Source organism: Patiria miniata, unplaced genomic scaffold (genome assembly GCF_015706575.1).
Source record: "Patiria miniata isolate m_02_andy unplaced genomic scaffold, ASM1570657v1 HiC_scaffold_14, whole genome shotgun sequence".
Taxonomy (NCBI): domain Eukaryota; kingdom Metazoa; phylum Echinodermata; class Asteroidea; order Valvatida; family Asterinidae; genus Patiria; species Patiria miniata.
The window spans coordinates 10,289,127-10,316,492 of NW_024037052.1; the positions used below are offsets into that span (position 1 = coordinate 10,289,127).

Genomic DNA, 27,366 nt, shown 5'->3' on the forward strand with positions numbered 1-27,366 from the left:
CCACAATTTCACAAATCTTTCACTGAATTCAGCATGTAGCATGGACCGTGTCCATGTTGGCAGCATTAACAGCACATTGATTTTCCTTGTAATCAATAAAAAAATCTTTGCTTGAACCCAATGCACTGCCATATCTAAGAGTGCGAATTTGTCTTGGAAGTCATAATGGACTGACTTTTAACCCGGGTCGTCATGTCCATATATTTAGAACATGTGCATGAACATGTATGTTGGAGAACAATCAACGAGAGTAATATGTTGCATTTCATGTCTTACTTCTAGGTGGAATGAAGAGATTACCCGATAATCGACGCACAACAGCCATGTCATCTTCCATGCATCCAACGTTACCCATCACAGCCAGGCAACACAGAGACAAACCTATCAAAATCAATCCTGATAAACTGGTCATCAAAGATACCAACAATGCTGGATTGACTGTCACTGCCAACCCCATGGCATTTGCTCATGAGAAAAAAGAAACGATGAAGGTATGAGCCGGTGGTTGTTAGAATGAGCTCTCTGAACTTACCTGTCAAAGAATCCTAACTCCAGCATGAGTGACTAGTCAACATATCTGCTGGTTACTCACAGTAAGTGGAGAGTACAGGTCTAATCAGTGTCGGTATGCGCAAGTAAAATGAAACCATCGTAGGGTTGGCTGGTAGGGTTGGATAGCTTGTCTGTCTGTGTGACGGCATAATTAATGATTGTCACAGGACATTCTTTTAGAGATGGCAGCGATGTTGAATTGTCGACTTATTTAAGTATTCAGAGATTGTCAAAATCACAAGTGTAAAAGCTATATTTTCTATAAAAGTGTTATTCGAAAAGGAGCCTTTGTATAACATGTAAGTTATAAAACCGCACAGTACAGCTCTGCCCTTCACTATGTACATTACATTAGCAGGATGTTATTTAAAAGCATCACCAAAGATATCTTAAGTACTAACTGGGTCCCTGGACCAATGTTGGTGCCATGTTGTATTATATGATGATAATTTAACAATGTTATGGAAGAGGCCACCGAGAATTTGTGACCAATTCCAGGAAATGGATTAGAAGTCTGCTGACGCTGTTTGTGCATGACAAGCATCACTGTGCGTTTGTATGAAGACATTTTGAAAGAAATGATCAGCAATCACCTCAGAAAATGCCCATGTGTCAAGACTTAGGCCTTGAGTATTAACAGTTTGAAATAAGCCTTCCTTTAAAGGTGTGTAGAATCATTTGCTTTTTCTACTTTTGTTTTCATTTGAAGCAACAAAATTACTCAAAATCTTAAGCAGGGTGCATTACAACTAGCCTGATCAACTTTTAGCTCGGTAGATACTAAATATTTTACAGAAAACACAGAAAATGTACATGTATGCCCTTTTTTTTTGTGTCTCTTAAAAAAATCAGTTGCTAATGCTTAAGGTGTTCAAACCACCCTCAGTGTTAAAGTTTTCTTCCAAACCAAAGCATCTTTACTTGAGCAAGGTTACTGCCATTCAATCAGTAGGGACCTTCCTGGTAACTGCAAATGATCCTTCATGGCTTTAAAATGTATGTTAATAAATCAACAGTAAGTGACTTGTTTGCTGATCTGTTACTGCTGACAGCGTTGCCATGTCTGGATACAGTGAAGCACATGCAGTAAGCATGAATAGAACACCTTTGAATTAAGTTGCTCTGAAAGACAGAGCTCAGTTTGCTTATTATGTATCCATCCAGTATGTGTGTAAGTGTTCCTTGCATGTGAATTGCTAGTGATTTATTTTAATGAAATCTGCCAAAACCCTTTCAAAAAGTGTGACTCAAGCACATGCAGCGTACAGTGGCTGCTGTGGAAAGAAGCTGGCAATGTTTAGGCTTCATGCTCAAACCCAACTATAAGCTTTGTTTATGAACACTACACATGTATGATCAATATCTGTAACTTGCCAATCAAATTCAATCTTGCAAACTAATCAGTTAAATTTTGCGTTACGAGAAAACTTGCATGAAATAGCTTTATAGTGGAAGCATGTTTACATCCAAGATTGCTTGAGATCTGCTTTGATAAGGATCAATATTGCTTTCGAGATGTCCAGTTTCTTAAAATAGCATGACAATAAGTGGTCATTATGCCTTAGATGAAATATGTTTGTCGACTATGTCTCCAATTTGTAAGCCATGTCAAATATCCCTCCAAAATCCACCCTTGTGCAGGAAATTAATGTCACATCTCCAGGTATTTTTTCTTTCATGTCAGCTGCAAGTGGCTGGGCTCCAACACCTCCATGTGGATTTTGAGGAAATCCAGAGGGTTAATGTTAAGAAAGTAAATATCTATTATTATTCAAACTGAACATCAGTCTTACTGTAAATAATTGACACTAAACACAACAGGATTTACATATTTGATCCAAACCCAAGTTTTTGGTTGTCACAAATTGTTGTGGGATTTTAATGAATATTCATTAGACAGTAGAAACACTGCACACATTTTACTCTCTTGAGCAACTCAAATACTTACTTGCCATTTATGTTAATACAATGACAAGAATGCAAATGCCTTCAAAGCAGTGAAAATTAATAATAAAAAAAGCTTAATAAAGCTGTAATTATAGGAAAGGGCTGTATATTCTGTACATGGTGTGTCAGATAAAGCAATAAGATTGGGTGGGTCTTGGGGCACAATTTGAAGTCATTTCAGTTTTCAGAGTTGTATTCACTTAATTACCTGCGTTCTTTTAGCACTTATTTACAAATCTAAACAACATGACACAAGTGGTGTAGTTGAGTTCTGGCATGTCCATCACAAGTCCTCCAGTTTCATGTCACAAGCTATTTAAATGAACTGTTCAAACATCTCTGTTATTTGGAATTTCGGAACTATGTAATTGACTTGTGACCAGACTGTGATGAACACAACTACAACACTGATGACAAGTATTACGTGCTCATGCAAACCATACCTTCATAACAAAATTATGCCTAATTTATTTGGACCAAAATACCTGGCTTTTTTAGAAGTTGTAAATCTCATTCTGTAATAAAACAAGAAAAGGTGGAATCAAGCGTGTTTGGACTAAGATACGAACTTACAAGCTCCCAAAACAGATGATGTTGAAGGGATGACAATATTCTGACATTGGTTAGTTTAAATGCTCATTTTGATAGCTAGTTAAGCATCGTAAAACTTAATACAATTTAGTTTAAAAAACCTAAAACAACAATCTACAAATGTTAGGAGGAAATAGAAGTACACATGCATTAAATGTAAACCTTGACCACTGTGTTTTGGAATGGTTGAATTATCAGCCTGTTGTAGTGCGATGTCAATGTATAGTGGCATAGTGCTGTACATTAATCAATTACAAAATCCAATGTTTAGGAGAATAAACCCAGACATACCAGCAGTCATAAACTGCCACGCAGTTGCTATAACAAGTTCCATTGTGACTAATCTTAGGCATCCTTTCATCAGCCAAGTTTCATGTGCACTTTGAACACATAACTGTTTTGTTCTTGTAATGATTATTTGAAAATCATGTATCTGTTATATTGGTTTGAAAATGTATTTTTATTTTTTCATGATATATACTGCTGTATTTTACTGATAGGCTTAATAATGTACAATAGCAGACTCAGTTGCAGAAAATGCTGGCCACAATTACTTCATGTATAAGCTTTGTAAAAAGAATGTTTTGTAAACAATTTTTAAAATGTAACTTGTAAGAAATAAAGCATACTATGTACATGTGATTGAAATATGGTCAGCTGGATTGTGTTTCATGTTTATAGCGGAATTGTGGAAATTAGGTAAAAGCCAGTTTGGGAAAATTGTGGACATTAATCTTTTCCTATGAATTGTGCAGATGAAATTGAACTCGCTGTGGCTGGGCAGTCTTGTAAGGAAATGCCCAAGCCCTCCAGATACTATGCATACACATGAATGACCGGAATGACAAGCCCATGATGACACAGTTACAAGCTGTATAAGCCAGCTCTGAAAACGGGTCTGAACTGTAGAATATATTTCTTCTCAGTCAGAGTGATCACAGAGTGGAATAGTCTCCCAGCAAGCGTCATAGAAGCTAAGACCATAAACCAGTTCAAGACACAGCTGGATAAGTTTTGGAAGGAAAAAGGATATGGGGTCGTGAAGGCTTCAGCCTGATAATTGCCCATCAAACTAAGTGTAAATGTAAGTGATGCATTATTTGCATGCAAAGATTAACTCATGAAGACGGAGAGAGAATTCTGACCAAAATGTTGAATAACATTCTCACAACTCAGATTTGATGGCCTCATCTTGTATTCTACAATGCAAAGCCTCCAGTCATACATGTCGATTAATACTGTTATCCTCAATCCTGCAAAATCTCAAATGTCTGAGTGGGGTTTGAAGGATCCAGGAGGGATAAGGCTCTTCCCCATCGTATCGTTGTGTAAATATGGCAACTTATTCATTGTAACAGTAGAACAAATAAAAAGATTCATTGCTCCAATTTATTCAGTCAAGTGCATTTTAAAAAGTAACTACTACGTTGAACATTCAACATTGAAAAAAAAAATGGATTGATTATTTTCCCATCTATTTTGACCATTGAAGTTATGCAGAGTGTATAGAAAAGGCAGCAGTATAAATTGATCAACTTCTTTGGAAAGGACTCAGCATCGTGCAACTTCCACTCTACATATTCTTTTGGCCTACTGAGAGACTGAGAAATTAGCCTGCTCATAAGCAATGCACCCCATTGCACTTGTTAAATTGTACAATGGGTAATTTGCTTTGCATAACCTGCAACTTTATCTCATCACATAACAATGACACCTCTGATGGGTAACGCAAAAATGATGCTAGGTAAATTTGTACAAGTGACTACATGTATGTCCAAAATATTTGAGCATGCATCTTCTAAAGTCAAACTCTTAAAAGGCATGCAGATGTTCGTGACCACACTTGCTCCTCATCTGAAGACCGTATTCATCTATCATCACTACATCCAGGTAGCACCTGCTAGGGCACTGCTGGGATACTTGGGCAGGAAGTACATATTTTTCCGCATGCATTTGATGCATTCTGGTGTTTGTGAGGCACTTTTTAGTGTCCGTGTCAAAGGGTCGCGTATCTCACCACGTTGACCTGTCACTCTGTTTGTCACCTGTTGACAAGATCATCGTAGACATAAGCTGTCTATTATGTCATGCAGTATTTTATGAATAAGTTAATTTATAGATGAAAAAAATAATTCTCATAAAAAGTAACCATTGTCATGTTAGACTGCGATGGACTAAATGTGGCTGACAAAAATACATTGGCACTATCAAGTTTGGAATGCACTTAGAATCTTAGAATGCACTTACAGTGTCACGTTGGACCAAGTGCTTCTTTTTTGTTGTGGAGACAAATATGGTTCCTGATATATCCCCCAAATCACCTTCTGCATTGAAATGTTTTAGAATATGTCCTACCTAAACTGTCTTGAAATTGCAAATAAAATATGTCGCTGTTGCCCCTCCCCTCCCCATAACCCTGATTCTCCCTCGCTGCAAAACCCAAATATATTTAGACCTTAACATGTCACACACATATATATTCATTCCGTTTTGTGACTCTTTTTTTTTTACTTGGATTTTGGTTTATATTACAGTCTGAAATGTGTGATGAAGCGACTTGGGCAAAGTCAGATTTACTTGGTGACAGCTAGCAATACACATGTGCATGTGGATGCAGCAAACTCTACTTCCCACATGGATGCAGCAAACTTCTACTTCCCAGATGTTTGTGTTTCTGCTGGCCGTACACAAGTAATTCAGATGTGGCCTTAGTCAAGTACTAGTACATTGCACTTCTAGTTTTATTCAAGCAGCAATTGTTCGATGAAGACTAACTATACCTTATTCATGAGTACATCCAGACTATCATGTGATGCCCACTTGATGAATACCTCACATAGTGCTTGTATAAACCAAGAACCAGCAACTTGACTTCGCAGTGAGAGGTTACCTAGAACAAATATAGAGAAGTACCTTTATATAACAACTCTTGTACATTCAACCTTTCTAGAAGTCATTCGGATTGGTGCTGAGCCATCAGGCACATGTATGGGTAGTGACTCTAGTAGACCCTAATACTAGTAATAGACTGTGGTTTCTGACTGGCTAACTTTATATATTATGCTATATAGAAAGTTACAAATCCCAAGCATTTACAATTTAGTCATAAATGCATTTATTTAAAATATACACCCTGAATTTGTTTAAATTGTTTCCCGAGAAACGTCATACTCCTGGCTCGTAGTTCTACTCAAGCTTTTGTCTCTGATCACATTCATTCACTGCATACCTTCGGTAGTTGCATAAGCGAAGAACATGTCGGCATTGGCTGGTAGATCTCGAGCAAAGGAATAATCAGCTTGCATCTCTATGCTAGGATCTTCTTCATCGGAATGGTCTTCAGGTTCTAACTGAGTGACATCACTGTCAGCTTCAACAAGCTGTGTCCTGGTAACTTTAAGCAAAAGTATGTCTTGATATTAACTACAGTTCTGCTTTTTTATTGCCATATGGATGCAGCTACTAACACTTATCTTATAAATTAATACAACAAATTCTTGATTTTCATTGTGTGTCAGGATAGACTTAAAAGTCGAAGTTGTTGATGTATTAAGACCAAAAAGCGCTTCTTTATCTCAGACTTGGTAGGAATATTGTACCTTTCCCTCTGACCAAATAAATTTAAAGCCTTTGAATGCAGAAAATAAATCAGTATAAATGAAGATTAGGCTATGAAGTATAAATTATAAGAAAGATTATAAGAAAGCTTAAAAAGTTCACTCATTTGGTTCAACTCGAGACCCTCCTTTTGACTCTGGAAGGCAAGTCTAAAATGAAGATTACCTCCTCTGCAGGCTTGGATGAAAAAGAGCTTCGGTTTGCCAAGCAGAGCGGGGCATCGATGACCCTCAAACATGGAATAAATATCTCTGAGTTGAATGCATTTCTCATCTACTCCTGTAATGACTCCAGTGTTACCGTGACTCATGAGAACCACTACAGCTGAGCAATACTCAGCGTCATCAAACCGACGGACAAACTTGGCTAGGCTCTCTGATGTATCCTAGCATGGGAAAACAGACACTATCATGATGCTTCTGTTGTAGAAAGTCAACAATACAAATTTAATTGATGAATAAATATACATCTGAAAATTCGCAGCACCATGCCAGTGTACATATTTCAGGCCAATTTGATGGCACTACTTACTAAAACAGAAAAGCGGTCTTTACTTTATAAGCACTTGGTACAGCATAGACATGCCAATATCTGCATGTGCATTATGATGCATCACTGTTAAACAAGTTCTGCCACTAAAGTTAGCTTCATTATAATAGGGCCAGTTTATAATTAGGGCCAGTAAGTTAAGACCCGTTATTCACTGGCCCTTGAGTATTATAGGATAGATTCACACTATAGGCCTACTGTCTTCATGAAATGGACAGAGGCTGTTTTAGCAGTAGCTCAGTTTTGGGCCATAGCTGAACTCTAAAAACCATGGTTTAAGAAATTGCTGAAAATAATAATGATAAAGTTGAATGAGGCCAGTAAAATTGGAGATAATTACCTTTGCTGTCAGGTTGGTGTGTACCTGCAGTACATATCCCAGTTCTTGAAGGACATGACACATATTACCCAGGTCCACTCCAGAACCTTGTCTGCCTTTACCATGGAAGTCGTTGTTATTCAATACATAGGCCAATCCCTTACTGCCCTTCCACATACAGTAATTCTAGTAAATGAAACACACCAATGGCTGATGAACATAATTTGTTGCGATTCATCTCTAAAATGCCGCTAAGAATCCTGAACTAATGTACTAAATATTTGCTGGAACATACTTAACTTAGGCCTATGTAATTATTCATCCTTTATATGCACCTTTGCTTCAATGTTAAGTATACATGTGTCCTTATTGCTATTCTAGGGGTGTTATAAGCTTTTTCACTGGCAGGGGCGGATCCAGGGATAGCTGGGGTGTTGAAGTCTAAGGTACTTTGCTCGTCTCACGTGTAGTACAACCTCCGGCTGGTCGTCTGTTCAGCACCTCTTCAGATGAGCGGGACTTTCGACGGTCAACATGTGCTGTCAACAACGGTCATTTTTTTTGTCACTGTGTCCCTTCGCTGCCAATTCGGCATTTCTTAATAAACTTGTCCAGTCTGGCCTTGACATTCTTTCAATTTAGAACTATTTCAATCATGATGATCATGGTAATACACGACGGATTTCTGAATCGTTCTTCCGTCTGCCCTTGCACATCTTTTCGACAGAACGGTTTTATAACCCCAACGCACCCTTCTGCAGTGTGTGGTTTTACTTACTTCAGGTCATATTCCTTTGGGGCCAGGTCGTTTTCATCCTAACCCCCTTTCCCACCCCATAAATAACGAAGAACACTTCGGCTATATTTTAATTCTCCGCCTGATATCTTGATATCGAGCTTCCCATTGTGGATGACAGACTTTGGGTCCCATCCGAGACGTGTCCTTATACGGTACTAACATCGGATGGTGACCATCTCCGGTGACCGTCAGACCGCTTCCTTGCATCCAGCAAACGTCATCGCATCAAGCTTTATCGTAGAGCGCTCCACTCTCGCATACGCGTGTCCCTCGTGCTTGTATGTTCGCTCGAGAAAAGATGAAGTGTTCTGATGGATCGGCCGCTTGCAAGATAATGCTTGAAATATATCTCAGCGAATACATGTACTTTTAGGGGACAATGCATATTTGGTCAATGCTCTATACGTACTCGTTAGTAGAAGCGACCCACACCTTTTGGGCGGTACAGGGGGTGCTTCGGGAATGCAGTCAATTCCAAGTCAATTGCAGGTCAAATGTCTGACACAATGAATCAAGATTTGCAGTTGTGTATCTCATCTGCAAATCTTGATTCATTGTTTCAGGGAATTTAAAGGGAATATACATCATTTGCTTTTGCTGTGATTTTCAGAAATGGATGGAATTGGGGGGTTGGAGATATATAGCAAATATAGTTACACTGACTTTTTTGAGGTTTTGGGTTCGAAAATGCTATAAAACCCAAGAAAAACAATCGTTTTCCTGTAGTCTGGTTCCCTGACTCCATATAAGAAGAAACAGAGCAGTTTACATACATTGGGGAATTGTTAGGTCAGGGAACCAGTCTAGCTGGCTTGTACCCGTTCATAGGTATTCAATCGATTGCAAATAAGTGCGATGGTCAATTGGGGCCAGTATTTGAAAAAAAAGCCAGTGTTTTCCAACGCTGGTCGGCCGACCAGCGTTGGAAATTGATACAAAAATACCACTTTTCTTGAAAATGACAGTATACCAGGTGCCATGATTTTACAGGATGCTTTACACTGTCATTCACTTACAGTCCAGCAAGGTATTTCAAAATGATTTGGCAGTTTTATTTTTTGATGTTTGCAAATGTTGTATTTTCCCTTTAATATTTTTCTCTCATTATGTCCCTAATTTACACTAGCCACTCTAACCACCTCCGGACCCGCCCTTGACTGTATTCAGTTGAGTTACAAGTTTATGAATGTACAAGTGTTTTCATCTGTTAAAGATAAGAGAATTTCGCTCTTTTAAGTTTGTCTCCAGAAGATTAATACTCGTTTGCTTTTTTTTAAAATTTATGTAATCATATTCAGTTGTTTATTTAGAGTAATAGAGTGGTCGCTAGGGTTACGAGGGATGTCCTCATTATATGTGCTCTTTTGTTCGAAAATAAATCGTCGTCCTGTTTGCAAAATTATGTGTCTAATGGCAAATATACCACAACGAATAGCAGCAACTATTGAGTCCAGTCTTGTTCGCGTTGAACAGTCACCCGAGAGACCAAGATTATGCGCAATCCCCAACCCATTTTTTTTTTTTTAAACTTTGCAGCGATCTGTTGACCGGAGGAGGTGAAATTGTTGTCCCAAATCAAATTGGTCCGCCGATGTTCGTGAGTCTTAAGATGGCTTGTAACATCGATGGTTCTTGAGATGGTAAATTAAAGGAATGGTATTTTTACATCAAATGAGATGATTAACAGCAGATATGCTTCGTTAAATACATGTACACTGTTTTGTTCCATGAGATGACCATTTACTTACATTGTGTGGATCTAGCTGTACCTGAGATGGTTTTGCTGGGGCAATGATGTAGTCTTTGTAAGACCCCTCAGAATCAGGGATGACCTCTGTGGAAGCATCAACAACTTCAAAACAAACAAAGTTGGGCAAAACAGATGAGACTACAATCGGACAAATAAGATAACATTTGCAAGAAAAACAAAATCAATTGTCAAAGATTATGTTGACAATGTTTTCACCATAGGGTTTTATCACAGGTTTTTATATCGAGGTTTCTGCAAGATATGAACGGCACTTTCATCCGCTAGACCTACCTGGAACCGACATACACCGACAAATACCTCCACAATAGTTCTCTTAAAATCTAGGCTGGCGTCAGGCAACCAGGCACTTACGGTCCACAGAGCGTACAACATCTGCGACAAGGAACATCTTCCGGGAACTCCATCACATCACGACAGCACTACAACGCAACGGGTCCAAGCCCAGCCAAGTGTAGTGTCTAAGAGAACAGAGGGTTTCGTATACTCAAGGTAAGGGCAACTAGTTCCATTACTCTTCCCTAGTTATGCAGTTTATGTACTTCTATTATGTACATACCATCCACAAGCACGGCATCCGTGTCGTTTACACAACACCCTTGAAGATTCACAATTACCCGCTCCGATCGAACAAGGACCTGCAAGATTCCCAAGTGCAGAATTCAGGAGTCTACAGAACACCGTACGTACTTATCTGGCCAAATGTATAAGACACCTTCTCACCAGATTTAACGAGCACAAAGCCCAAAATGGACGTGGAGATAGATCAATTGACTAGAGCTGAACTCATCACCAGCATTGAGCACTTCTTTCCATGCTGCATCCGTGAGGCCATCGAAATTCCCAAGCATGACGCCGTACCCCAGGGCACCTGGGCCTATCTCCATTACAACTATATGGGAACAAACCAACTAGAAACGTTGCCACACTACTTGTTTGACGTACATTTTTGTTACGTTTGATAAGATAAAATAAAAAACACCTGTAGTTGATAAAATTTAAAAGTTGTAATGCGACATACTATAATATTTTAAATATAATTGAGGTGACATTATATATATGAACAATCTCATAAGTTACCCTTGCCCGTGTTGTGATGCATCTCCAGTGCTCCATAGAATTCATGATATAGCTCCACACGCTGTGACTTGATGACTTTATACAGCATGTTGTCTACTGCTTTGGTCCTTCCCAGTGTCCGTTGTGTCGCTTCTATCTCCTCTTGGTCACTGACACCAAAGAGATGAGTGAATCTTGCTAACAAAGACACTGGGTCTAACACCAGGCGCAGATTGCTGGCTTGTTGTCTTAAGTCTTCCCTCCATACTAACACTTCAACACTGATGTTGTCAGGTTTAAAACTCTCCTCTAGAAAGATGCATTAGGTACAGAAAGTATTTCCAGAATTTGATCCGTATTAATTTTGACCTAAGAAAATCACTTAACACTCCATGCACTCATGTGATAAGTAGAATAATTATTATTGGTACAAATCTATATATCCACTTTAATTGCCGACACATACCAGCCTTAATCTTGGACTCTTCATCATTAACCTGGACAGAAAGAAAAATCGACACAGAAGTTATTACTGGAAATTAATTTATATTGACACCGACAAAATCTTACCATTTTTTTAATATAGGTTTTCCCGGCTATTTAAAACGTTTATCATTCGAACTCACCGTTTCTAATATTCAAATTTGTCAATCAACATCGATTTAGTGCACTTCCAATGTTTAATTTCGTCTTTTGTCACACAATTTCAAATTCAGTTCAAGCAAATGCAAACAATGAGCACACGTTTTCGTCCCAGAGTATTCCATTTCGTCTCGTCCATGCAAAAACTTGCTATTCAGAAATCAAATTCGTCTAATTGATTTATATGACGAATTCGATCTCTGAATGCTGCCATTCGGCAACAGCTTAGACGAATTTGATCTGTACTGACGAATATTCTCGACACACTGACTAAAAAAGGTGACTAAACTTTGAAATTGAACGATAAATGACTACCGGGTAAATTGGTTTTGTTAAAAGCATGTATTTTTTTTCGGACGAAATTGAATGCTAGAGTTGGTAAATCTGATTGGAAAATGTTTTAAAATAGCCGGGAAAACCTATATAATGCAAATACCAAATCTCATTGAGACTTGAAAAAAACCCACAGATATCACAAATAACTCCTGGTTTTGCTATAATTGATGAAACTAAAACAAACTGTGCTGTAATATGTAATGCCTGTAATTGAAGTAGTGAATATCAGCTAACCCGGTGTCCAAATCTGTCAAGCAGTGCGTCGATGACGTGTACTGCGTCGATGTTACCGACCAGACCAGGATGCTTACAAATGGCCCTCAGCCGCCCCACAGTAGGCTGACTACGGTCAAGTAGTGCCCTGGTTGGTGAAGAATCTCTATGTAGACAGATCTGATAGATGTAATCCAGCTCATCCTCCGACACACCCAGTGCCTCGGCCAGTGACCTGTAGTCTTGCCCCAGTGGGTGGATAACATCCAGGCATCTGCATAATGCTCGCACATCTTCTTCTAATAGCCAAGTGCATTTGCATTCTAATCCATTGCGTTGCAGGAACCTGCTATCATACCCAGCGCAGAGTATATCAGTTGTCAGCTCTGTGTTGCTAGTCTGAGGGTGCACCACTACTCCTTCCTTGGCACTAAGTTCTATGTCCGTCTCTGTGTAGTATGATATGTCTCCCACGTCTTCATGTTGCATCAATGATCTGGGACTCAGATAGCAGATGTCTGTGGCCGTACCTGGTGACCTTTGTACTAACTCACTCAGAACCATCCCCAAGACGTGTTCCAGTTGAGAGTAGCATGCACCCCTATCTTCCCTACTTGATCGTCCCCGTACACATATGTGAATAGCCTTCTGGTCACTTGTAAGTTGAACCATGCCTTCAATCTTTCCTGAAAACTTGAGTGATTGCCTGGAGATAGCTACCCTTCCATGTCCATCACAAAACCACCGCATAATGCGCACTTGTAGACATGGAAAAACATCCGGAGAGAAGATATCAGTAATGTCTTTACACTGTACTCTGCGCCCATAGTACTCAGTGAAGCGAGTGTCTTTACTCCAAACCACTGGGTTCAAATTGGTAGGCAGCCTGGCTGGTATGATATAATGGGTGTCGTCATATTGATAAACTAGCTCTAAATGCTGAAGTAGGTCCAAGACATTGTATACATCAGCTACATTCCTCAGTAACTGTCTGATGTCTGAAACGGAGTATATCTGCTTGTTTTCAAGACGATTGGTGGGACTTGGGAAATCCTCTCCTGCGAACACCCTGCCAATGATGACACGACTCAGCCATCTTGGCTCCAATACAACCCAGTCCATATCACCACATTGCTTCTTGAAGTATATCTGTTACAGATTGAGAAAAAATGATACCATGATTATGGAGAGGATGTTCATCTTTCTTTTGCAAAGTCATATGGTTTAAGACAGTACTTATCCCCTGAAAACTGAACAATATTTATTTAAAAAAATGAAAATACTAAAACACCAATAACCAGAATATTAAGTTGAACGAAAGAGCTCCAGACACACATAATAAAAAGCCAAAATTAATCAGATAACGAAACCAACGCTATAAACATCAACCATTCTAAGCCCCCACCAAGTTGTAACATTGGATTGAGGGGAGCTGCCTCAAGCATTGATCTCCAGGGAGATAAAATGGTTTTATGGAATGTTTTATTTGACGAATGATGCACCGCCTTGATATAAGCGCTCCATGAAAATTTCCCTTGCTGTCTTGGATCATACTTCTTGGATCATACTTCTTGTCATCCTACTTTTATACTTCATACCTCGCTCATATCAGCCAGGAAGACAGCAGCCGTCCTAATCAAACTATCATCGGCAAGTCTGTTGATAGCTTTGACCTTGGAGCAGAATTCATTCCAGGAGATGACTGGATACTTGGCTTGATACCAGGTATGCTTCAATCTCCTAATTTCTTCACACAGACGCGGCATCATCCTGCTACCCTGCAGATAAGCAAACCATAAACAACATTTGGTTAAAAATTGCAAGTAACTTGCGATGGAAAGGTTGTATAATTATTCCAGTTTGGGCAAAACGCATGACAGAGTCTTGGGCAAAACGCATGACAGAGTCTTGCACGTGGTATTTTATTTAAAATCCACATAATATCAAACGCTAGATACGGGGCTACAAGCAGCAGTACATATGTAACAGCGCCCCTTCGATTTGCCTGCAAGATGTTCACATGTAGATTGTTAATATAAATGTTCATACCTTTATCCTTGATGCAAGACATTCCAGGGTGTGTCGTAATCGGGCCATAGCTTTGGAAGCGAACTTGATGCTATTTATGGCAATGACGTCATTCAAAATATCCAGGTGGTTGTTGAAGTCAGCCCTGACATGTTGCAAAATGGAAGCGGCCAGTGTCTTACCTACATGGTAAAGCAGCGGTTAGTCATAATTGGGCGAAGAAAGGGTATAAGGCCAACTTAAAATCCCATGTTTTGTTTGACGAAACCAAGTAATATTTCACTGTGCAACTCAGTCTCACAAAACCTAAGCCTGCATGTCAAAGTGACATGTTAATTTCATCCTTTCGGAACTGCATGAGAAATAACATTAAAAGATTATATACTCGGTACACCACACAAATCCTTCCCACCCCACCCGACCCCACCACACCCCACCCCACCCGACCCCACCACACCACACACACCTCACCACACACACCTCACCACACAGACCACACCACACCCACCACACCCACCCCACCCCACCCCACCCCGCCCCGCCCCGCCCCGCCCAGCCCAGCCCAGCCCAGCCCAGCCCAGCCCAGCCCAGCCCACCCCATCCCACCCCATCCCACCCCACCCCACCCCACCCCACAATGAAAGTGTCAGGATGTGGTTGAATATGATCAAGTTACCATCCGTTTTGCTGGTCATTTGGTCGAGGTGTGTAGCCACAATAACTACGTCAGGCTTCGTCTGGTAGGCATAGTCATGTCCTGCTTTCACAAATGCCAACCATCTGCGCAACTAATAAGTACATTGAGAATACCATGGTGTAATTGGGAGGAAACTATTTTGGTTCGTTAGCTTTCCATGATTAAAATATCGATATTTTAATCGATTCTACATTATGGATCTTGCACATCAGTATTTGTGTGGATCATGCATGTTCACAGACAGAATTTACTCAAATTTGTGTCATTTATTTTGAGACTTTGAGGCAAAAACAATATCTTATTTGACTGGTTATTCCTCTATTAGGCCTTCACTTCCTAAATATCCCATCTTAAGAAATGTTAAAATCGGATATGTGTAAATGATTGTCAAATATTCTGCTATTCTAAAACGGGATGATATAATAAATATAATTTTATAAACAAAATTACCCAAACGTACTCCTTCGAGATGATTTGATTTGGTGACGTCATACACAAGCAGATAAATACAGTTTTGGGCTCCAAGAAACATGGCATGTGTCACGTGATACTCGAGTTGTCCTGCACAATCCCAGAATGCAAAGTTTCCAGCCCCTGGTACATACTGCTTGCACAGCTCAATGCCTGGTGTGGCATGATAGTCACAATAGTCAGTAGCCAAAGTTTGCCAATCGCCTGGTAGCCACCATTGCCGCCTCTGCACAATGACAGTTAAAAAAAGGTTGGAATTATTTATCATACTAATTTAAACGAACAAAATGTAAAACAAATATTTTATTCTAATTTACTGTTTGACACAAAGCTTCTATCTGAAAGCAAGATGATATCAAACAATGCTTCTGTTGCTCTTTTTTGTAGTACCATACTGCTACTGTTATGTCACTACACCTCATAAATATTCCTGATCAAAATGTCATTGGCCGATTCCGCCGCGCGTCCAGAAAGTAAAAATTATACGCGCCCATTTGACGTCATCCCGATGAGTATCCAGCTCGCTGCCGTGCAGTATTTTTTTTCTGGTAGCACCTAAAATTCCCTCTGGAACCCGACTCGTATAGACATTTAGTCTGTGTCATGTAATCTTTGCGAAACCAGTCTGTTGTTGTAGTCTTAACTACTGCAGTAAAGATGTGTCTTTACTGCAGTATACTGCTACTTCTACTTCTACGTGTACAACTTCTATATATTATTACTGTTCACAATGCTAGCAGATCATGATACTTCATTTCTTCTGTACTGTTCATGATACTACTTCTATCATTGCTACCTCATTACTTCTCATATTGCCTCTGCCACCAGCACTGCTACTTCTGCTACTGACTACTTCCGCATTTATGGCAAGGGTATACATGTACAGTACTTATTCCTGGAAGCTATTGATCCAGATGTAATGATAAACACAAAAAGCTCAGTTGAAAGGAAGCAAGTAATCCTAAACATGCGTTGTAACTTTAGAACCTGTCTAGGAGATGCATTTTGCCAATGGTTTTGAAATGGAAACATTCCGTTCATGCAGAAAGAAATTAGGTTCAGGAGCAGATGATGTACCTTGATAAGAGCTTTTTGTAATGTTGTCTTGCCTGCTTTGGGATCTCCGACAAGGAACAGCTTAACAATATTCACCGGCTCAGTACCCATCTGAACCAACTTGTCAAACCTTTGCTTCTGTAATATCAAAAGTAAACGCAAATCACTGTTGAAAAAGGGCTACAAGTTGAAAGAGGTACAACCATTAGTTGTCAGTTAATTTGTGATGCCAAAGGTGTGCAACTGTGCAGTTGTTTTAACAGAACTCTGAGAAACGAGAGCTTCATTAATCTCTACGTAATTGTTGCACCCAGTATATGTTTTCTACCTAAAAGAAATATTGAAAATAAACATGAGAATGACGTGCATACCTTTTCTGTCTGTGTGATGATCTTACCAGCATTACCAGATGTGCGAGGCAGGAGTCCTTTGGGTGTTTTTCCATCCTGCAGGTACCCATGATTGAACAAAACTATGGTTCAGTCTGATAGATAGCAAACGACATTTATTTTTGGGACAAGGTATATTAAAACCGAACAGTAATTAGTATCACCTGCATCCATGTTAATTATATATCGATATTTGAAAACCAGCACATCATAATAGAGTATAGGCCCTTTTCCAGAACTGTAAATGTATGGGTTTACGGAGAAAATATTCTACGTATTATAATTGCTGGTATTTGCTTAACTCTAGCAGCATCATGTACGTCTTACATTGTTCCTGAGCAGAGCATCTGCATTTTCTGCGATGAACAAATTACAGATGTCTGCATTTGCAGTGCTTGCTGCTACATGTAACGGTGTGTTGCCAATCTGAAGAAGGAAAAAAACCCAGGAAATCATTTACGTGCATAGCAAACTTAATAAATACAAAAGGGATCCATGCACAGTGCAGTAACTGATGCTTAAACTTATCTTGTATAAATTTCGTGTGCAAACGACTTATTTATGCAGGCAAGACATAAACTTTTTAGTGCTTGATTCTATAGCTAGAAGCTGTCGTAATGAGATAAACTTACCTTGTTCTTTGCGCAAATATCTCCAGTGTTCCGTAGAATCACTCGACAGCATTCAAGTCTACCATACGCAGCCGTTATGTGAAGCACTGTATCGCCAGCCTGAAACCATCCATTAATAGTTCATGGCATTTATTTGACGTTTGATCAGATATCAGCGTTAGCTACTAGCCAGCACTTGCAATCCCGTTGGTTGCGTGGTTAAAACGTCTGCAGGTGATCATTGCTGTTATGTCATATTATGATGCCATTAATGCATTTCATGTCTGGACACTATGTAGACAATTTAGAAGTAAAAAACCCTGAGACTGATTTCAAAGGCCTATCTCACTATCACGTCACAACTGAATTTGTTATATAATACCTGATTTCGTGCTGTGACATCTGCACCGCCGTCTAGCAGAATTTGGCAGATTTGAACATGTCCCTTCATACAGGCTGTGTGAAGGGGTGTATTTCCATCCTGCGCATGTAAATCAATGTGTCAAACAAATTAATAACAAGATCATCATCATTAATTTCACTAGCCATTCAGCAGATCTGGGAAAAAATTGTGCACTTTTTCATAAAATCGTGAAACTTGGCACAGATATTTAGCCTATATATAAATATTAGAATTGTTTCCAGATGTGGAGCCATCGCAAAAGTACCCTCTTGGTGGCGTGGCAGCCATTTTTTAAAAGGGGGGGGGGGGTACTCATGCCCACCATGGAAAAAAAGTGCCCACATCTCATAAAGGGATGAAACTTCCCACAGACGTTTACATTCATGAGAAAAACATTTCCAAATGTGGAGCATCTCAAACATACCCTTTCAGTGTCGTGGCAACCACATTGGGGGAAAGGGGGCGGGATTTAACATCATACCAACTATGGAAAAATTGTTCCCAAATTCATAAATAAATAAAACTTCCCACAATCATTTACATTCATGAGAAAAAATCCAGATGTGGAGCAATCGCGAACACAACCGTTTAGGGGCGTGGCAGCCATATAAAAATGGTGCCCGGTTAATTCTGATGCCCCATGCAAAAATTGTGCCCACATTTTATAAACGAATGAATTTCCCACAGACAAATTGTATTTATGAGAAAACAAAATTCAAAATGTGGAGACATTGCATCCAATAGCAGCAAGCAATGAGCCGACCTTGTTTCTAGCAGACATATCGGCCCCTTTATCCATGAACATGGTACATAACCTGCTGCCACCACTACCTGCCGCAAGATGAAGCGGTGTATTGCATCCCTGTGATAAAAACAATATCATTATTCTACGCCAGACTGGGACATAAAATAATGCAAACAAAAGTCTATTAACAAATACTATTTGGCCATCAAAATCCTCAAACTATTTCATGAACCAAATCTCATACAAATTAAAGCCCAGTTTAATTGTCCAACATAAAAATGATTTTTTTAAAATTAAGAATCCGAAACTATAAACGCAGCACATATGACTTCTCTTTATAGTCTGCAGGCATCACTTGAGGCATCTTTCCAAAGAAACGGAGTCTTTGAAGGAGTAACAATTTTTGGCAGATCATCAACCGTCCTGTGTTGAAGAAGTGCTGAACTGGTTATGTGTCACTCACATATTGGGAAGCCATAATGTGTAGATTAATGTTTGTCGGATAAGGTGAAAATCCTTTAAAGGTTAGTTCACCGTTTCCATCTATGTCGGAAATACAAATTCAGTAACTTAACACAAGCTTATTTCTTAGGAACTTAACGGCAAGTGCGACCGACGTGCACGCACTGCATGGTTCGTAAATTTGCCCTATTTAACATGCCACGCTAAGCCCAACTGCAACACTAAAGTTGTGACCGATGGTATAGTTGGGGCTTGACATTATCATTTGTAATAAAAGGCAATGAAATTAAATGCATATGTCAGAAAGCTATAGATAAAAAAATGCAAATAATTCACAAAGGAAAGTGTTTGGTTTTCATTTTCAGGATACAGTTTTTGACGTCTGTTTCAGGCAAGACTGAAATAATAACGTCAGAGAGTAAAAACTGTTCTTGTTTGAACCTTTGAAGTCTAGTCCAATTTGTGTGTTTTGTGTTTGTTATTTTATTTTGTTTTAAAGATCGGTAAGTTTTGATAGTTGACTATCGAGTATCCAATTTGTTTGTGAGGTTCAAATACATACCTGATCGATATCGAAGGGGCTCGCACCGGCGGAAATGAGAGCCTTACATGTGTCCACGTGACCCGCTTCTGATGCTTCATGCAGGGCGGTGCGACCACGCTGCAGATAAGTCATTGTAATTTAAAGATTTATTGAAATATCTACGGTAAATCAAAGATATATTACGAACCATCTAATAAGGCTACGAAAATGTATGAAGGTGCTTTCGTGAGGCCTGGCTTTCAGTGGACCATTCCACAATTAGAGAGGGTAATTCGACTTCCCCCAAGCGGAACTCGCAAAATGGCGTAATTCAATACAAGGGTTGGATTTAGGTAGCCTGCTGGATACACAAATAAAGGTTTGAACAAGAAATAAGAAAGTGGCATCGCCTCTAGTCGCCTCACAATTGAGTTGATACAACTTGCCCAATCGGCCTTTCGCCGTGGTTGGTGTAACAACGGTCTTGCTATAAATAGATTTGATACACACAAGTTTGTTGCTTTGAAAACATTTAATCTTTGAACTAAATTTCGTTTAATTCCATCAAACTCATGCCGTCATAAAGTACAGTCCCTACCAAATTCGCTTTGGACTTCTAGAACTACTGATTACGTTTATTGTTCTTGCGCACTTATAGTAGACTCTCATTTCCTAAAAAGAAGACTTTGACTTGATATCAGACCTTGTTTTTTGATGAGACATTTGCACCGACACCTATGAGTGCTTCACATATGAGCGTGTTGCCCCACGAAGCAGCCGTCAGCAATGGCGTGTCACCAAACTGATAAAAGACATACAAATGCAAACTATTTCAAGCAATCATGTTTCAAATTCACCTGCAAGAGTATAAACAGCTTTACATCTGAAGCACACCATTAACACAAAAGCACTGGATCAGTGAAGCAGAGCGATTCGGGTTCAGTCTGAATTTGTCCATGCAATCGATTTATAAAACAACTATTTTTATGAAAGAACATACACATTTTCATTCTACTGAGCGCGAATGTTAAAATACATAGTATACTTATTGAACTATGACGCTCCAAATTCATAATTTGAAACATCTGATAAGTTGTGGGCCGATTATTCGTTTATGTCTTCTTTGCATAATGCAATTGAGTTTCAATTACACTCACGTCTTTAATCTCATTCACTTCTTTAATCTGATATAAGCGTAGGTTGCACGCAAAAATATAAAAAGCAAGAATATAACAAGCTTTACATCTGAAGCACATCATTAATAATAACACTTACAATCCTTATATGCGATGGAGATATCTCATGGGGGTTTATTTAAATTGGTAACAGTGTGAGTATAACATGTTCGCAGACTCTGTGTTAGCGATACAAAACCATTGTCCTTTAACTATGTACGTATAGTCTATTCCAATACCTGATCATTCAGTTCTAGTGATGTACGCGGTGTCCGTATCAGTGCCTTGCAGATGTAGATATGACCGCTCTTGGTGGCGTAGTGTAACGGACTTCTTCCATTCTGTTGATGCAGCAAAAACAGTTTCGAAACAATCTTTTTTGAGGAAAAGTTGTAACACAATGTACTTTGAAATTACCCTGCGCGCGCACAAACTCGTCTCACGGATCTTTTTTCCCGAACTGTTTCCAATAGAAGCCCCTGGGAGGGAAGCTTGCTTTCTGTATCCTGATTCGAATTTAATAGCAAGTAATGGATCTATGGGCTCCGTGCGCCAACGAAAGAGGGCACCCTTTTACCTAGCATTGACGTCCCATGGGACTCCCATGGGCGGGATTTAGCTGGTTGACGTGCACCATTCCTTGTGTGTGACGCACGTACACCAGGGGATTTTGTACTATGTACACGCAGTGGTACATGGTACGGCAGCGCGTCGCGGCAAAATTGCAGTCAGGCAAGATGGCGTCGGTCGGTCACCCCCAACTGTGCTTTCTTTGCCGGTGAGGGGGTACTTGTGAATGGAGCGAATATCTGGATCTTTGTAATTTTATTTCCAACGTGTATTTAGTGTTTGATCATTTATTGTGAATTTTACGTCAACTCTGAAAAACAATCCTCCGTTTTCTATTTTGCTTATAAGTATACTTCCTATTGAATGGGTAAGGGTTTAACGTTATAACCGAAAAAAATGGTAAAAGAATAGGAAAAAGATCTCATTTAGCAACAGTTTTTCTGTCTCTACCCGAACACCACACACACTGATGTAAAGACAGACAAACACCTGCATCCGGGCCCAAAAGCACATAATTGTCCATTAACAAATCCTCCGTCTAGTGGAGACAGTAAGCAGTAAGCAGACAAAGGGCACGCTTTACCTCAGAGTAAACAGTTGCTTAAATCAGTAACGTAACAAAAGAAATGTACGCGTAACCGTTAACACATCACACCATGAAACAGTGCTTTCCGCTATTAAGTTTTAAGTAGCGCAATGAAACTGGGCGTCGTAGTGGGAGCGCGACACACTGTAGGAACGAGGCTGGTGCGTACGTGTAGTAATAAAGTATTGAACTCCGTCAGCATTGGGTGGACATAATTCATCCCACGTGAGCTTCCAGATAATAAGTGGCCACCAGCGCCTTGGATCGATGAGCAAATGTTTACACTGTGAAGCGGTAACTCTAAACGTATGGGGGCGCAATCGGGATGAAACGCGAGGCCTAGGGCGCCCTCTGATGTCATAAAGACAGAAGAAGAATAAACTATAAATTCAAATGAACATTGCATGAAAAAAGTTGCTGTTTGAAGCAAAATCAACTAGTTCTCGATGCAACCAACACGTACTTACGCAATATTTTAATATGTCTCAGTCCTCGTGAGAGTTTCTGATTTGCCCATGATTTCAAATTATCTGCCTTGATACCGTTCTTTGAAATCCTTTGATTTCTTTTTCAGTATTTAAAAAGTCAAAAATAGGAAATAAATCTCCTCACATATCAACGAGAAAACAGATTCTTAACAAAATTCTACTTTCAAACTTACTTTAGAAAAAACCCAAAAAGATTGCTATAGCAACAATAACTGTGGGACCGATTTGTTGTAGCCTTTCATACCTTGTCCACAGCATTGACGTCTGCACCAGCCTGAAGAAGTAGATCACAAATGACGTCATAGCCACTACCAGCGGCATAGTGCAATGGTGTTCTAGCAAACTGATGAAAAGAAGAAACTCATACTTTGGACAAAAGGTGCAGATATGCAAATCATCTGACACACGACGTCGCTGTTAAAACCTACTGACAAAGTCATTAGCTGTGACACAACCTGGGTTTCAATTAATTTCATTAATGTGGATTGGACTTGGCTGTATCAATGCTTCTTTCAATGACATATGGTTTTGCGGACATTAATGACAAATGGGAGAAAGGGGCGGGGTTTGAACAGTACCCAAACATTCACGAAATCCTAGAAGGGTTATTTTGTCAAACTTGAAGAACCGCCAATTGTTTTTGATGGCCCACTATATAGCTTTGCTCGTATAGGAAAAGATTTGCGATCTGTTTTTGTTTAACATTTCCTCTGTTCAAACATGTCGCACTTACCAGTAATGGAATATCCTTAGCATTAACATTCACACCCTCGTCGATGCATCTTGTGACTGTTTGTGTGTCACCGCTCATTGCAGCAGACAACATCGCTTCCGTAGTTGTGGATCCCATGCTGATCGCCACACTTGATCCTCAAGTTCTCAATACATCCGCAAAGTAGGTCCTGCTTCAAAGAATCTAAAAGTGTTGAGGACGGTGTTACCCTAATCCATTCCCGATTAGTGCTAGAAAGAAACTTGTTCGAGTCGGAGACAGCCATACGCTTACATGATAAAAATAGTGTCACTCGGTGTGTGTATTAGTCATCCTTTATGTCTGTTGTTGTAGATTCCCGGCAGCGGAAGTAGTAGTTTACCTCGGTGAGTGACTGAAAATCTTGCCATCGTTGAAAAAACATAATGACCCTTTGGTTGAGTACGTTAAGTACGTTAAAGCAACTACACTCAACCAGAAAAGAAAGTCCCCGTTAATACTCCTTTCCTATGTAAAAAAAAATATTAGGTAAAAATTGTAATATAAATAATACACTGTTTCGGTAAAATTCGCCGAAAAAAGGACCTCGAAAACATGTACATTGAAAAATACGTGTTGAATAAGTAAAGAAGTCAGTTTACCTTAATTATGTGAAAACGTACTTTAAACGTACTAATAACAAGGTACACACGTACACGCGGTGACGCGATGCAGCTAGCACAGCACAGCATAAGTGAAGATGGAGTACACCGTGACGTCTGTAACAACGAGGGGATGTGCCGCAGCTAATTTCGGTCTTTGAAGGTAACATTTTCTAAAGTTCTTGGATTGTTATACCGTCCCCAAGCTCCAGAAATGCCTGGACACTTTGTACGATAAAAACCCCAGGATATTCTTAATATAGGCCTAAGTGTGTTTAAAGGGAATGTACAACATTTGCTTTTGCTGCAAGTTTCAGAAATAAGTGGATTTGGAGGATTAGTAAAAAAATATGTTATCGCAAAAAAATGTTAAAATGACTTGTTTCACGTTTTGGGCTTGTAGATGTTGGAAAAACCAAGAAAACCAATCATGTTCTTGTAGTCTGATTCCCCGACGCCACTTAAGATGAAACGGAGCAATTTATAGACTTTTGGGAATTGTAAGGTCAGAGAATCAGTCTCGCAGGCTTGTACCCCTTCACAGGTGTGCAATCCATTGCAAAGAAAACAATGAATAACTAATTATGAAAAATTAGAAGCAAGTTTTGAAAAAAGCCAGTTTTTTCCAACGCTGGTCGGCCGACCAGCGTTGGAAAAATACCATTTTTCTTGAGAATGATAGCACACGAGGAGCCCTGATTTTACAGGATGCTTTAGACTGTTATTCCCTAACAATCCAGTAAGGTATTTCATGATAATTTGATCATTTCGTTTTGTGCAAATGTTTGCAAATGTTGTATCGTCATTAACTCGGCCACTGCGCGTATTATACAACTCGTACGCGAACCAACTCGTAGCGAGACAACTCGTACGCCAGCCAACTCGTATGCCGGCCAAAATTAGCCAATTTCAAGAAATTGAACGGTACACCGTTCCCAGTACATAGTCAAGAATCGTCGACCACATATAATTTTGTATACGAGTTTAAATCTGTGTACGAGTTTGACCGCATACGAGATGGTTCGCAATTCGCGTACGAGTTGACCTGTATTCCACAGCTCGGCCACGGCGAGTATGCACGCATGAATACAGGAATGAATACATACGCCATGGGTTACGCATCCTGTACTGTTGTATCTTATCTTGCAAAGTGTCCAAGAACTGCTATGGATTGGGGACGGTATGACAATCACAAAGAGCTTGAGGAAAATGTTATCTTCAAAGACCGAAAGTAGCTGCACGTCTTATCGTCATTTTTGCAATGAATGACCTTCATTGAGATGATATATAAAGAAAAAAAGTGGCGCCAGGTTGCAACATTTTCCCCCCACCCGTTTCGGACACGGTCTGAGGCGCCCGCCGACAGCCATGTTTATTGCATGGCCTTATGGGATACTTACCCGAGTCGGTTACTTGGGCCAGGCTCGAGTAAGCGCGAGAAGTCACGTGAGAGGTAAATCGAACGCTGTCGCGCTTGCACGAGTAAGCGCGGGGGAAGTAATCGAACGCACTCCTAACAAGGATAGGAGTTGTAGATGGACATTTATTATAGTCAGAGGGGTGTTTCATAAATTGAGTGTTACCTGATGGCAGTACGTTTTTACATAATAAAGGTAAACTGACTGCTTTTCTTATTCAACATGTATTTTACAATTTACATGTTTTTCGACTTCGTTTTTTTCCCGGCGTGTATTTTACATAACAAGTTTAACCTAATTATTTTTTACATATCTTTTTGAGAGTGTGTAGTGTCATGGATACTGCATTGGATAACAAATCCGATGGTGTGAGTTCGATTCCCATTGGATGCTTTGAATTTCTTCTTCTTTTTTTTTTCTCTTATAAAGGTTTGTTAGTCATTTGGAACTTTTTTCTTTTACCAATATGTGGTGGTTTGGAGGATTTTTTTCAAGGGAAAATAAAGTCCGAGAACCTGACTTGCGACTCGACGTACTTCAAAATACGCCCATGTGTACGGAAAAAATATCGTCCACCGGCAACTCAATCCACTTTTTGATCCAAAAATGGATCTGCCCGTAGGCTGAGGTGATTTTTTTCATGAGGTCATATCCTTTTGTTCCTTTTCACAATTGAAAGTCGCGAGTTTCCACAATAAGCCTAGCCGAGGTCATGCCCTTTTTATGCTATCAAAGAGGCTTCCTTTCATGACGAACGCGAAAACAGAACCAGCTGTTGTGCTAAGCTACGGCCGATGACGGACTCTATTCTGTACAATTTTGTACGCAGTTACTCTGTGTAGCCAAGGGCGGATCCGGGGGGGGGGGGCCAAAGGGGGCCATGGCCCCCCCAAAAACGAAACCATTTTTTTCTTTTTTTCATGACATCGCAATAAAGGCAGGCAATGAGTACACCACCATCTTTTCCTGAAAAAACATTGGTTAAATTGGTCAGATATTGCCTCAGATCGCACCACAGAGCATCTAGAATCCAATTTTTTTTTTGGGGGGGCCCTTAAGCGGGACCCGAACCCCACGCCATAATTTTTTGGACCCACTTTTTTGGGGGGACCAAATTTTTTTTTGGCCCCCCAAAAATTGTGTTCTGGATCCGCCCTTGTGTGTAGCGGCAGCCTTATCGATTTGCATGAAGTCGGTGGCCTATGTTAAGGTGTGCCACTAGGGGGCTCAGGCTCGCAAGATAAGATGAAGACAAATAAACAAGGGTCTCGACAGAAGCTTGCTGTTTCAAGAATGTATTGTAAAGCTCTCACTTCAGTATGGTAGTATGGTAACACAGCTCCAATACAGAACAAAGATTCAAGGATCAGGGATCAGAGCACACAGGCTCAAGTTCAAATAATCTCCAATAATTGAGGCTCTGTGATCTAGGCTACAGTTCCATCCATTGAATACGAAACATGAACTGGCAAAGCTCCGTGAAAACTGCAATTACAAGAACAAATCCAAATACAAAGTTCAATATTATGGAATTACACTATGTTTACATGCAAATAACATATAAATGAGAGTCCAGTACTTTTCTTATAAAAACTGAATAAACTAGAGCTTCAAAAGACTCTAGAAAGTCCTCAATGATATGAGTAATCATTAAACAATACTTCCTTGCTTCTTCTGTGGGTTATTTAGGCCTTAAAAACAATCAGGTTCTGGTGGTCCTTTTGGATGCTCTGGTCCTGGAGTACAATATAAAACATGCAATAAAGATGGCTACTAAAACAATATGCTTTCAACAAGTACAATCCTAGTTGTCAAAAGAGTGCACCCTATAGGTTTTGCAGAGGCTGCAGTTACATGGCTCCCCAAAATTAGTGACTTCTAATTTTTCCAATTCAAAGCCTTATTACAAACTGACATTGGATATCTATTCCTACTCGTCACTTGTGTGTTAAGATCAAAAGGTATAAACTACTGTTCAACAACTTGCTAAAAAACACG

General features: G+C 39.7%; 2 protein-coding genes across 6 annotated transcripts in view; one reads left to right on the forward strand and one right to left on the reverse strand.

The window, feature by feature from the left end:
* The window catches only part of LOC119722034 (roundabout homolog 1-like), a 62,275-nt gene extending 58,537 nt beyond the window's left edge, over positions 1-3,738 (forward strand). For all 5 annotated transcript variants that reach the window (XM_038192017.1, XM_038192020.1, XM_038192021.1 and 2 more), the window contains one exon: positions 283-3,738. In XM_038192017.1, the coding sequence (XP_038047945.1) occupies positions 283-497 (215 nt within the window). In that variant the 3' untranslated portion in view covers positions 498-3,738. The remainder of the gene's footprint in view (positions 1-282) is intronic.
* On the reverse strand, positions 2,943-23,725 carry LOC119722035 (death-associated protein kinase dapk-1-like). Its single transcript, XM_038192023.1, has 24 exons — positions 23,331-23,725; positions 22,842-22,940; positions 21,193-21,294; positions 20,482-20,580; positions 19,818-19,916; positions 18,812-18,910; positions 18,028-18,126; positions 17,667-17,765; positions 17,362-17,460; positions 17,017-17,091; positions 16,667-16,783; positions 15,579-15,815; positions 15,098-15,209; positions 14,443-14,603; positions 13,992-14,171; positions 12,415-13,542; positions 11,669-11,699; positions 11,224-11,511; positions 10,124-10,227; positions 7,598-7,762; positions 6,874-7,093; positions 6,320-6,484; positions 5,871-5,980; positions 2,943-5,135 (listed from the first exon to the last, which is right to left on the reverse strand). The coding sequence occupies exons 1-24, from the start codon at positions 23,445-23,447 to the stop codon at positions 4,971-4,973; spliced, it is 4,170 nt and encodes a 1,389-aa protein (XP_038047951.1). The 5' UTR covers positions 23,448-23,725; the 3' UTR covers positions 2,943-4,970.
* Between the last annotated feature and the right edge of the window lie 3,641 nt (positions 23,726-27,366).